This window comes from Homarus americanus, unplaced genomic scaffold, assembly GCF_018991925.1.
Source record: "Homarus americanus isolate GMGI-L3 unplaced genomic scaffold, GMGI_Hamer_2.0 scaffold29244, whole genome shotgun sequence".
Taxonomy (NCBI): Eukaryota; Metazoa; Arthropoda; class Malacostraca; order Decapoda; family Nephropidae; genus Homarus; species Homarus americanus.
In genome coordinates this window covers 1-15,063 of record NW_024754480.1, presented here as the reverse complement: position 1 = coordinate 15,063, position 15,063 = coordinate 1, and the positions used below count along the sequence as shown (strand labels likewise).

Sequence of the window (15,063 nt, the reverse complement as noted above, 5' to 3'; positions counted from 1 at the left end):
GAAACCCATTCCCCAAATATGTAACTGGATATTTTCAGCCTTCTGGCTGCCAAGCTCTTTCAATAAACCGTTAATAATTATTATTATTATTATTATTACAACTCCTCTACATCACACTGATTAGTTAGTTTCCTGGATTTTCAGCACAAAAACCTGGAGAAACGCAAGACATCATTGCCCTTGTTGACTTCAGGAAGGATTTTGACCTTGTTGATCACTGTACTGTTATCAACAAGGCCATTGCACTAGGGCTGCCCACCAACCTGGTTTCATGGCTCACTGATTTCCTGAATGAGCGTCGTCAGGCAGTGAGGTACCAGGGTTGTCTCCACATTCCAACACCTCACCTGCAGTGTTCCCCAGGGGACCAAGATGGGACCACTGTGCTTCCTAATCCTGATCAACGACGCTCTATCGGACACTCCTCACAGGTGGAAGTACGTGGGTGACTGCACTGTGAGGGTTACAGTGGACATCACCTCACCGGACTACTCATCGCTACAAGGCACCCTGGACAGGCTACAGGCATGGAGTACGGAGAATAACGTCACCATCAATCACACCAAAACCGTAGTCATGCACTTCAATACCGCCACCCAGCAAGCCCAGCATTGGTGCCTGATCTACAAACTCAAACTAACGGAAGGCCCACGTAAACAACACTATCAAGGCAGCCTCGTACCGACTCTACATGCAACGACGACTCAGGTCACTTGGGGCACCCACGCCAGAGCTGAGGACTATCTACAACGCATTTATTCTCCCCAAATTAATGTATGCGTCACCAGCCTGGTCGTCTTCTCTCAAATCTACCCAACAACGTCGGTTAGAGAAGGTATAGAAGAGGGCCTGCAGCTCCGGCTACAACAACGCTCTCTCCACCCTGGAAATGCCATCCCTCGGTGACCTCCACCACCACGCATTAGCAAGGTTTGGTAGTGGACTACTGCACAATCCTCGTCATCGACACCTATTACCACCTGCAATACCCCGCCCACCTCGCACAGTCCGACATTAGAACAAAATTCAGCCCATAAGAGCTGGCACTGATAGATATAAGAATAGCACCACCCCATCTAGTGTTGAAACAATAAACAACTCCTGATTTATGTACTGTACAGCCCTGTAAATGTATTGAACGTTCTCATATATTATTATGTCTAAATCACATGTAAGTGTGTATATTTTGAGCCACCAGCTGCAACTCTATTAATAAACCGTTTATTATTATTATTATTATTATTATTACACACACACACACACACACACACACATTACTAATACTACTACTACTTTGCTGTAATTCGGAATCGAGTATGAAGATCATCCATCTATGATACAATGATATGAGTTATTAAAGATGTCACCTTCATTAGTGAGCTCTGTGGTGACTCGAGAGGCAGATATGGGACCGGCAGAGTCGTCCACAGATGTTGTACGTGTGAAGGGCTACAACTAGTGCGGGAGGGTCGGCAGCAGCGTCTTTCCACAGTTGGCGCTTTTCTCTTTCTGTCATTGAGTCGGGCTAACTCGAAAGTACTGACACAATGAGGAGTAATCGTCTCCCATGTGAGGGGCTCGATTTGGAAATTTTTTCAGGTAAGTCTTAAGACTATCCTTATACCTTTACAGTTGACCGCCAACGTCACGTGACTGTATTGCAGCTGCTTTGGCAGTCTACTGTCGTCCATGCTATGTACTGGCAGGGGAAGACTTGCGCAAGGTTGCTTCTCTGTTCACCACGAGGGCTAGCCAGCGGCGGCAGTTGCAAGCGAGAGGAGGCAAGCAGTCCCTGCACCTTATCACTAACATAATGCTGCCAAACTAGACGCATTAACCACCCTGTGTGCCTACACGCATTAACCACCCTGTGTGCCTAGACGCATTAACCATCCTGTGTGCACACACTTACAGAATCAGTGACCAATGTAGTTTTCGTGTTCTTGTTCCTGTACTGCTATACTTCGATACATTACTAGTAAAAAATATTATTAAACTTTTACTACAACACTATTATTATATGCTCACTACAACACCAGTACCATACGTTCACTACAACACCAGTACCATAAGTTTACTACAACACCAGGACCATATGTTTACTACAACACCAGTACCATATGTTTACTACAACACCAGTGCCATATGTTTACTACAACACCAGTACCATATGTTTACTACAACACCAGGACCATATGTTTACAGCAACACCAGTACCATACGTTTACCACAACACCACTACCATATGTTTACTACAACACCAGGACCATATGTTTACCACAACACCAGTACCATATGTTTACTACAACACCAGTACCATATGTTTACTACAACACGAGTACCATATGCTCACTACAACACCAGTACAACATGTTTACTACAACACCAGTACCATATGCTCACTACAACACCAGTACCATATGCTCACTACAACACCAGGACCATATGTTTACTACAACACTAGTACCATATGCTTACTACAACACCAGTAACATATGTTCACGACAAACCAGTACTATATGTTTGCTACAAAACCAGAACCATATGTTTACAGCAACACCAGTACCATACGTTTACCACATCACCAGTACCATATGTTTACTACAACACCAGTACCATATGTTCACTACAACACGAGTACTATATGTTTGCTACAACACCAGTACCATATGTTCACTACAACACCAGTACCAAATGTTTACTACAACACCAGTACCATATGTTTGCTACAACACTAGGTACCATATGTTTACTACAACACCAGTACCATATGTTTACTACAACACCAGTACCATATGTTCACTACAACATCAGTACCATATGTTTACTACAACACCAGTACCATATGCTCACTACAACACCAGTACCATATGCTCACTACAACACCAGTACCATATGTTTACTACAAGACCAGTACCATATGTTTACTACAACACCAGTACCATATGTTTAATTACATCACCAGTACCATATGATTACTACAACACCAGTACCATATGATTACTACAACACCAGTACCATATGTTTACTACAACACCAGTACCATATGTTCACTACAACACCAGTACCATATGTTCCCTACAGCAACAGTACCATATGTTTACTGCAACACCAGTACCATATGTTTACTACAACACCAGTACCATATGTTCACTACAACACCAGTACCATATGTTCCCTACAGCAACAGTACCATATGTTTACTGCAACACCAGTACCATATGTTTACTACAACACCAGTACCATATGTTTACTACAACACCAGTACCATATGTTTACTACAACAACAGTACCATATGTTTACTACAACACCAGTACTCTATGTTTACTACAACACGAGTACCATATGCTTACTACAAAACCAGTACCATATGTTCACTACAATACGAGTACCATATGTTTACTACAACACCAGTACCATATGTTTACTACAACACGAGTACCATATGTTCACTACAACACCAGTACTATATGTTTACTACAACACCAGTACCATATGTTCACTACAATACGAGTACCATATGTTTACTACAACACCAGTACCATATGTTTACTACAACACCAGTACCATATGTTCACTACAACACCAGGACCATATGTTTACTACAACACCAGTACCATATATTCACTACAACAGCAGTACCGTATGTTTACTACAACACCAGTACCATATGTTGATTTACACACTCAGGCAATTATTATGTTCACTACAAATACCAGCACTATATGCTTCATTTCAACACCAGGCAATTATGTTCCTACAGCGCTTTAAATTACTAGTTCATTACTGGTAGACTGTAGCTGAGCTAACTAGGATTCTTGTCTGCTAACACTATTTGGGGTTATGTGGAAGTGACCCAGAGAAAGACAAATAGAATTGATTAACGAATGGCCAAAATTAATAAAAATATACTGGTGGCAATTGTAGCTCTCACTACCTACATGGTAGTTTACCAATACAGGTCTACAGTTGAAAATGAATTTAAAAATTTGAAAGAACGGCTTGACGAAATTAAAATTCAACAACAAAAATAAAGAGTGAGCCTCTACTACAGAATTTTAAGGGGACTAAAACTTATTAGCCCTGGGATAGGTGAGCTCCCAACCCTATAAAAGCCCAAACCAGGTTTATGCGACCACGTGCCTCTTTTGGGCGACATTTTACTTGCTAGAAAAATCAAAATTGAGATGAAGAGGGTGACGGAGGCGCTGAAGAAGGCCTCCGAGAGCGACGTCCCACGTTTTACCTCTGGGTCATTTATCATAGGAACGGTACTGTTAGTGTTTATTGTTTGTTGTACTTGCGTGTATTTATGCTGTAAAATCCGTCGTCGCTTTAGAGAGGACGACCACAACCCAGGCTAGTCTGAGTCGACCCTAGGGGAATTAGAGTCACTAGCCACAGCAGAACCAGAGTCACCAACCGATGCAGAATCGGAGTCACCAGCCGAAGCGGAGCCGGAATCACCAGTCACAGCGGAAACGGAGTCACCAGCTGCAACAGAACCAGAGTCACCAGCCGCAGCAGAACCAGAGTCACCAACCGATGCAGAACCAGAATCACCAACCGATGCAGAACCGGAGTCACCAGCCGAAGCGGAGCCGCAGTCACCAGCCGTAGCGGAACTGTAGTCACCAGCCGAAGCGGAACCAGGGTCACAAGCCGCAGCGGAACCAGAGTCACCAAACGCAGCGGAACCGGAGTCACCAGCTGCAGCGGAACCAGATTCACCAGCCGAAGCGGAACCGAAATCACCAGCCGCAGCGGAACTGGAATCACCAACCACAGTGGAACCGGAATCACCAGCCGTAGCGAAACAGCAGTCCAGCCAAAATCAAATCACGAGGAGCGTTAAAATACCCAAAAAATTTCACGGCACATTCATTGGTCACAAGGGCGCCCATATTAAACAAATAGGCCAAAAATACGGAGTGTTGCTGAAACTCAACACCTATAAAAATAATATCAGTATCACCAGTACAGACATATAGCGGGTAGAGGAGGCCAAACGCTACATTGAAGACTTATCCTCCAATGGTCACTCGCTTACTCCCTAGCCACAGCGGAACCGGAGTCACCAGCCGCAGCGGAACCTGGGTCACCAGCCACAGCGGAACGGGAATCACCAGCCGTCGCGAAACAGCAGTCCAGCCAAAATCAAATCACGAAGAGCGTTAAAATACCCAAAAAATTTCACGGAGCATTCATAGGTCACAAGGGCGCCCATATTAAACAAATAGGCCAAAAATACGGAGTGTTGCTGGGACTCAACACCAATAAAAACCATGTCAGTATCACCAGTACAGACATATAGCGGGTAGAGGAGGCCAAACGCTACATTGAAGATTTAATCCTCCAATGGTTATTCGGTAACCCCCCGATGTGATAGAATGGTTAATATTTTTCTCTTTTATATATAAATATAGATATATATGTAGTATTTCGTTCTATCTATTTATCTATCTACAATCCCCACCCCCCCCCCCACACACACACATGTAACCAGTATAATTTACATACTGTTTAATGTAGAGTAAGTAATTAATAACTTATAACTATGGATGTATAATTATGAACATTAATTATTCAATGACCTGAAGAGGGTAAAGGTTGCTCAGGGGACTAAAACATCCTGCAGATGTTTAGTCTTATCCAGTTGCCGAAGTATGATGCAACTCTCTCTCCAGGTAGTAGGTAATTCTTGAAATACTTAATAGATTGCTCATATGTGGTAATTGGATACTTTGCTTCACACTTGCAATGGTTCAAGTATGTTAGATAGTTAGATAAGTAATATGTAGATAATGGCACCGCCAGTTAGGACTGATTCATGGGTCATTGGAATCATTTACCAGCCGGTTATTTATGCACGTAATGTAAAAACCGCTCAATGTTGTTCGACTTGACATATGTTTAATTACATCACCAGTAACATAAGTTTACTACAACACCAGTACCATATGTTTACTACAACACCAGTACCATATGTTTACTACAACACCAGTACCATATGTTTACTACAACACCAGAACCATATCTTTACTACAACACGAGTACCATATATTTACTACAACATAAGTACCATATGTTCACTACAACACAAGTGCCATATGTTCACTACAACACCAGTACCATATGTTCACTACAACACCAGTACCATATGTTTACTACAACACCAGTACCATATGTTTACTACAACACCAGAACCATATCTTTACTACAACACGAGTACCATATATTTACTACAACATAAGTACCATATGTTCACTACAACACAAGTGCCATATGTTCACTACAACACCAGTACCATATGTTCACTACAACACCAGTACCATATGTTTACTACAACACCAGTACCATATGTTCACTACAACACAACTGCCATATGTTCACTACATCACCAGTACCATATGTTTACTACAACACCAGTACCATATGTTTACTGCAACACCAGTACCATATGTTTACTACAACACCAGTACCATATGTTTATTACAACACCAGTACCATATGTTTACTACAACACCAGTACCATATGATCACTACAACACAAGTGCCATATGTTCACTACATCACCAGTACCATATGTTTACTACAACACCAGTACCATATGTTTACTGCAACACCAGTACCATATGTTTACTACAACATAAGTACCATATGTTCACTACAACACAAGTGCCATATGTTCACTACAACACCAGTACCATATGTTCACTACAACACCAGTACCATATGTTTACTTCACTAGTACCATATGTGCAACACCAGTACCATATGTTTACTACAACACCAGTACCATATGTTTATTACAACACCAGTACCATATGTTTACTACAACACCAGTACCATATGTTCACTACAACACCAGTACTATATGTTTACTTCAACACCAGTACCATATGTTCCCTACAGCGCTTAAATTACTAGTTCATATTACTGGTAGACTGTATCTGAGCTAACTAGATTCTTGTCTAAGTTAACACCATTTGGGGTTATGTGTAGCGTGACCCAGAGAAAGACAAATAGGTCTGATAAACGGAATGGCCAAAATTAATAGCAAAAATATACTGGTGGCAATTGTAGCTCTCACTACCTACATGGTAGTTTACCAATACAGGTCTACAGTTGAAAATGAATTTAAAAATTTGAAAGAACGGCTAGACGAAATTAAAATTCAACAACAAAAATAAAGAGTGAGCCTCTACTACAGAATTTTAAGGGGACTAAAACTTATTAGCCCTGGGATAGGTGAGCTCCCAACCCTATAAAAGCCCAAACCAGGTTTATGCGACCACGTGCCTCTTTTGGGCGACATTTTACTTGCTAGAAAAATCAAAATTGAGATGAAGAGGGTGACGGAGGCGCTGAAGAAGGCCTCCGAGAGCGACGTCCCACGTTTTACCTCTGGGTCATTTATCATAGGAACGGTACTGTTAGTGTTTATTGTTTGTTGTACTTGTGTGTATTTATGTTGTAAAATCCGTCGTCGCTTTAGAGAGGACGACCACAACCCAGGCTAGGCTGAGTCGACCCTAGGGGAATTAGAGTCACTAGCCACAGCAGAACCAGAGTCACCAACCGATGCAGAATCGGAGTCACCAGCCGAAGCGGAGCCGGAATCACCAGTCACAGCGGAAACGGAGTCACCAGCTGCAACAGAACCAGAGTCACCAGCCGCAGCAGAACCAGAGTCACCAACCGATGCAGAACCAGAATCACCAACCGATGCAGAACCGAGTCACCAGCCGAAGCGGAGCCGCAGTCACCAGCCGTAGCGGAACTGGAGTCACCAGCCGAAGCGGAACCAGGGTCACAAGCCGCAGCGGAACCAGAGTCACCAAACGCAGCGGAACCGGAGTCACCAGCTGCAGCGGAACCAGATTCACCAGCCGAAGCAGAACCGAAATCACCAGCCGCAGCGGAACTGGAATCACCAACCACAGTGGAACCGGAATCACCAGCCGTAGCGAAACAGCAGTCCAGCCAAAATCAAATCACGAGGAGCGTTAAAATACCCAAAAAATTTCACGGCACATTCATTGGTCACAAGGGCGCCCATATTAAACAAATAGGCCAAAAATACGGAGTGTTGCTGAAACTCAACACCTATAAAAATAATATCAGTATCACCAGTACAGACATATAGCGGGTAGAGGAGGCCAAACGCTACATTGAAGACTTAATCCTCCAATGGTCACTCGCTTACTCCCTAGCCACAGCGGAACCGGAGTCACCAGCCGCAGCGGAACCTGGGTCACCAGCCACAGCGGAACGGGAATCACCAGCCGTCGCGAAACAGCAGTCCAGCCAAAATCAAATCACGAAGAGCGTTAAAATACCCAAAAAATTTCACGGAGCATTCATAGGTCACAAGGGCGCCCATATTAAACAAATAGGCCAAAAATACGGAGTGTTGCTGGGACTCAACACCAATAAAAACCATGTCAGTATCACCAGTACAGACATATAGCGGGTAGAGGAGGCCAAACGCTACATTGAAGATTTAATCCTCCAATGGTTATTCGGTAACCCCCCGATGTGATAGAATGGTTAATATTTTTCTCTTTTATATATAAATATAGATATATATGTAGTATTTCGTTCTATCTATTTATCTATCTACACATCCCACCCCCCCTCCCCCACACACACACATGTAACCAGTATAATTTACATACTGTTTAATGTAGAGTAAGTAATTAATAACTTATAACTATGGATGTATAATTATGAACATTAATTATTCAATGACCTGAAGAGGGTAAAGGTTGCTCAGGGGACTAAAACATCCTGCAGATGTTTAGTCTTATCCAGTTGCCGAAGTATGATGCAACTCTCTCTCCAGGTAGTAGGTAATTCTTGAAATACTTAATAGATTGCTCATATGTGGTAATTGGATACTTTGCTTCACACTTGCAATGGTTCAAGTATGTTAGATAGTTAGATAAGTAATATGTAGATAATGGCACCGCCAGTTAGGACTGATTCATGGGTCATTGGAATCATTTACCAGCCGGTTATTTATGCACGTAATGTAAAAACCGCTCAATGTTGTTCGACTTGACATATGTTTAATTACATCACCAGTAACATAAGTTTACTACAACACCAGTACCATATGTTTACTACAACACCAGTACCATATGTTTACTACAACACCAGTACCATATGTTTACTACAACACCAGTACCATATGTTTACTACAACACCAGAACCATATCTTTACTACAACACGAGTACCATATATTTACTACAACATAAGTACCATATGTTCACTACAACACAAGTGCCATATGTTCACTACAACACCAGTACCATATGTTCACTACAACACCAGTACCATATGTTTACTACAACACCAGTACCATATGTTTACTACAACACCAGAACCATATCTTTACTACAACACGAGTACCATATATTTACTACAACATAAGTACCATATGTTCACTACAACACAAGTGCCATATGTTCACTACAACACCAGTACCATATGTTCACTACAACACCAGTACCATATGTTTACTACAACACCAGTACCATATGTTCACTACAACACAACTGCCATATGTTCACTACATCACCAGTACCATATGTTTACTACAACACCAGTACCATATGTTTACTGCAACACCAGTACCATATGTTTACTACAACACCAGTACCATATGTTTATTACAACACCAGTACCATATGTTTACTACAACACCAGTACCATATGATCACTACAACACAAGTGCCATATGTTCACTACATCACCAGTACCATATGTTTACTACAACACCAGTACCATATGTTTACTGCAACACCAGTACCATATGTTTACTACAACATAAGTACCATATGTTCACTACAACACAAGTGCCATATGTTCACTACAACACCAGTACCATATGTTCACTACAACACCAGTACCATATGTTTACTACAACACCAGTACCATATGTTCACTACAACACCAGTACCATATGTTTACTGCAACACCAGTACCATATGTTTACTACAACACCAGTACCATATGTTTATTACAACACCAGTACCATATGTTTACTACAACACCAGTACCATATGTTCACTACAACACCAGTACTATATGTTTACTTCAACACCAGTACCATATGTTCCCTACAGCGCTTAAATTACTAGTTCATATTACTGGTAGACTGTATCTGAGCTAACTAGATTCTTGTCTAAGTTAACACCATTTGGGGTTATGTGTAGCGTGACCCAGAGAAAGACAAATAGGTCTGATAAACGGAATGGCCAAAATTAATAGCAAAAATATACTGGTGGCAATTGTAGCTCTCACTACCTACATGGTAGTTTACCAATACAGGTCTACAGTTGAAAATGAATTTAAAAATTTGAAAGAACGGCTAGACGAAATTAAAATTCAACAACAAAAATAAAGAGTGAGCCTCTACTACAGAATTTTAAGGGGACTAAAACTTATTAGCCCTGGGATAGGTGAGCTCCCAACCCTATAAAAGCCCAAACCAGGTTTATGCGACCACGTGCCTCTTTTGGGCGACATTTTACTTGCTAGAAAAATCAAAATTGAGATGAAGAGGGTGACGGAGGCGCTGAAGAAGGCCTCCGAGAGCGACGTCCCACGTTTTACCTCTGGGTCATTTATCATAGGAACGGTACTGTTAGTGTTTATTGTTTGTTGTACTTGTGTGTATTTATGTTGTAAAATCCGTCGTCGCTTTAGAGAGGACGACCACAACCCAGGCTAGGCTGAGTCGACCCTAGGGGAATTAGAGTCACTAGCCACAGCAGAACCAGAGTCACCAACCGATGCAGAATCGGAGTCACCAGCCGAAGCGGAGCCGGAATCACCAGTCACAGCGGAAACGGAGTCACCAGCTGCAACAGAACCAGAGTCACCAGCCGCAGCAGAACCAGAGTCACCAACCGATGCAGAACCAGAATCACCAACCGATGCAGAACCGGAGTCACCAGCCGAAGCGGAGCCGCAGTCACCAGCCGTAGCGGAACTGTAGTCACCAGCCGAAGCGGAACCAGGGTCACAAGCCGCAGCGGAACCAGAGTCACCAAACGCAGCGGAACCGGAGTCACCAGCTGCAGCGGAACCAGATTCACCAGCCGAAGCAGAACCGAAATCACCAGCCGCAGCGGAACTGGAATCACCAACCACAGTGGAACCGGAATCACCAGCCGTAGCGAAACAGCAGTCCAGCCAAAATCAAATCACGAGGAGCGTTAAAATACCCAAAAAATTTCACGGCACATTCATTGGTCACAAGGGCGCCCATATTAAACAAATAGGCCAAAAATACGGAGTGTTGCTGAAACTCAACACCTATAAAAATAATATCAGTATCACCAGTACAGACATATAGCGGGTAGAGGAGGCCAAACGCTACATTGAAGACTTAATCCTCCAATGGTCACTCGCTTACTCCCTAGCCACAGCGGAACCGGAGTCACCAGCCGCAGCGGAACCTGGGTCACCAGCCACAGCGGAACGGGAATCACCAGCCGTCGCGAAACAGCAGTCCAGCCAAAATCAAATCACGAAGAGCGTTAAAATACCCAAAAAATTTCACGGAGCATTCATAGGTCACAAGGGCGCCCATATTAAACAAATAGGCCAAAAATACGGAGTGTTGCTGGGACTCAACACCAATAAAAACCATGTCAGTATCACCAGTACAGACATATAGCGGGTAGAGGAGGCCAAACGCTACATTGAAGATTTAATCCTCCAATGGTTATTCGGTAACCCCCCGATGTGATAGAATGGTTAATATTTTTCTCTTTTATATATAAATATAGATATATATGTAGTATTTCGTTCTATCTATTTATCTATCTACACATCCCACCCCCCCCCCACACACACACACATGTAACCAGTATAATTTACATACTGTTTAATGTAGAGTAAGTAATTAATAACTTATAACTATGGATGTATAATTATGAACATTAATTATTCAATGACCTGAAGAGGGTAAAGGTTGCTCAGGGGACTAAAACATCCTGCAGATGTTTAGTCTTATCCAGTTGCCGAAGTATGATGCAACTCTCTCTCCAGGTAGTAGGTAATTCTTGAAATACTTAATAGATTGCTCATATGTGGTAATTGGATACTTTGCTTCACACTTGCAATGGTTCAAGTATGTTAGATAGTTAGATAAGTAATATGTAGATAATGGCACCGCCAGTTAGGACTGATTCATGGGTCATTGGAATCATTTACCAGCCGGTTATTTGTGCACGTAATGTAAAAACCGCTCAATGTTGTTCGACTTGACATATGTTTAATTACATCACCAGTAACATAAGTTTACTACAACACCAGTACCATATGTTTACTACAACACCAGTACCATATGTTTACTACAACACCAGAACCATATCTTTACTACAACACGAGTACCATATATTTACTACAACATAAGTAACATATGTTCACTACAACACAAGTGCCATATGTTCACTACAACACCAGTACCATATGTTCACTACAACACCAGTACCATATGTTTACTACAATACCAGTACCATATGTTTACTACAACACCAGAACCATATCTTTACTACAACACGAGTACCATATATTTACTACAACATAAGTACCATATGTTCACTACAACACAAGTGCCATATGTTCACTACAACACCAGTACCATGTTCAATACAACACCAGTACCATATGTTTACTACAACACCAGTACCATATGTTCACTACAACACAACTACCATATGTTCACTACAACACCAGTACCATATGTTTACTACAACACCAGTACCATATGTTTACTGCAACACCAGTACCATATGTTTACTACAACACCAGTACCATATGTTTATTACAACACCAGTACCATATGTTTACTACAACACCAGTACCATATGATCACTACAACACAAGTGCCATATGTTCACTACATCACCAGTACCATATGTTTACTACAACACCAGTACCATATGTTTACTGCAACACCAGTACCATATGTTCACTACAACACAAGTGCCATATGTTCACTACAACACCAGTACCATATGTTCACTACAACACCAGTACCATATGTTTACTACAACACCAGTACCATATGTTCACTACAACACCACTGCCATATGTTCACTACAACACCAGTACCATATGTTTACTACAACACCAGTACCATATGTTTACCGTAACACCAGCAATTATGTTTACTACAACACCAGTACTATGTTTATTATGTTTCACCAGTACCATATGTTTACTACAACACCAGTAAATTATGGCATCATACTCACAAGTGCCATAAGGCTCACTACATCACCAGTACCATATGTTTACTAAATAACACCAGTACTATGGTGTTTACTGCAACACCAGTACTATGTTTATCAGCAACATAAGTACCCATATGTCACTACAACACGGGGCGCTATATGTTCACTACAATACGAGTACCATATGTTTACTACAACACCAGTACCATATGTTTACTACAACACCAGTACCATATGTTCACTACAACACCAGGACCATATGTTTACTACAACACCAGTACCATATATTCACTACAACACCAGTACCGTATGTTTACTACAACACCAGTACCATATGTTTACTACAACACCAGTACCATATGTTCACTACAACACCAGTACTATATGTTTACTTCAACACCAGTACCATATGTTCCCTACAGCGCTTAAATTACTAGTTCATATTACTGGTAGACTGTATCTGAGCTAACTAGATTCTTGTCTAAGTTAACACCATTTGGGGTTATGTGTAGCGTGACCCAGAGAAAGACAAATAGGTCTGATTAACGGAATGGCCAAAATTAATAGCAAAATATACTGGCACTAGTAGCTCTTTACTACTCATATGTAGAAGCTATACTCACAGGTCTACAGTTGAAAAAATGAATTTAAAAATTTGAAAGAACGGTTTGATTGTAGCTAAAAACGCAACAACAAAATAAAGAGTGTGAGCTCTCACTACAGAATTTAAGGGGACTAAAACTTATTAGCCCTGGGATAGGTGAGCTCCTAACCCTATAAAAGCCCCAAACCAGTTTATGACCACGTGCCTCTTTTGGGCGACATTTTACTTGCTAGAAAAATCAAAATTGAGATGAAGAGGGTGACGGAGGCGCTGAAGAAGGCCTCCGAGAGCGACGTCCCACGTTTTACCTCTGGGTCATTTATCATAGGAACAGTACTGTTAGTGTTTATTGTTTGTTGTACTTGTGTGTATTTATGTTGTAAAATCCGTCGTCGCTTTAGAGAGGACGACCACAACCCAGGCTAGGCTGAGTCGACCCTAGGGGAATTAGAGTCACTAGCCACAGCAGAACCAGAGAGTCACCAACCGATGCAGAATCGGAGTCACCAGCCGAAGCGGAGCCGGAATCACCAGTCACAGCGGAAACGGAGTCACCAGCTGCAACAGAACCAGAGTCACCAGCCGCAGCAGAACCAGAGTCACCAACCGATGCAGAACCAGAATCACCAACCGATGCAGAACCGGAGTCACCAGCCGAAGCGGAGCCGCAGTCACCAGCCGTAGCGGAACTGTAGTCACCAGCCGAAGCGGAACCAGGGTCACAAGCCGCAGCGGAACCAGAGTCACCAAACGCAGCGGAACCGGAGTCACCAGCCGCAGCGGAACCAGATTCACCAGCCGAAGCGGAACCGAAATCACCAGCCGCAGCGGAACTGGAATCACCAACCACAGTGGAACCGGAATCACCAGCCGTAGCGAAACAGCAGTCCAGCCAAAATCAAATCACGAGGAGCGTTAAAATACCCAAAAAATTTCACGGCACATTCATTGGTCACAAGGGCGCCCATATTAAACAAATAGGCCAAAAATACGGAGTGTTGCTGAAACTCAACACCTATAAAAATAATATCAGTATCACCAGTACAGACATCTAGCGGGTAGAGGAGGCCAAACGCTACATTGAAGACTTAATCCTCCAATGGTCACTCGCTTACTCCCTAGCCACAGCGGAACCGGAGTCACCAGCCGCAGCGGAACCTGGGTCACCAGCCACAGCGGAACGGGAATCACCAGCCGTCGC

The 15,063-nt window shown here is 42.5% G+C and overlaps 1 protein-coding gene across 1 annotated transcript; it reads left to right on the top strand.

Annotated features, from left to right (window-relative positions):
• Positions 1-4,188: 4,188 nt before the first annotated feature.
• Positions 4,189-11,667, top strand: LOC121855803 (neurofilament heavy polypeptide-like; the record flags this gene model as incomplete). The annotated part of the gene is made up of 7 exons (XM_042350917.1): positions 4,189-4,272; positions 7,276-7,431; positions 7,743-8,136; positions 8,218-8,447; positions 10,495-10,650; positions 11,011-11,356; positions 11,438-11,667. Coding segments are annotated over exons 1-7 (1,596 nt in total), but the record flags the coding sequence as incomplete, so codon positions are not given.
• Between the last annotated feature and the right edge of the window lie 3,396 nt (positions 11,668-15,063).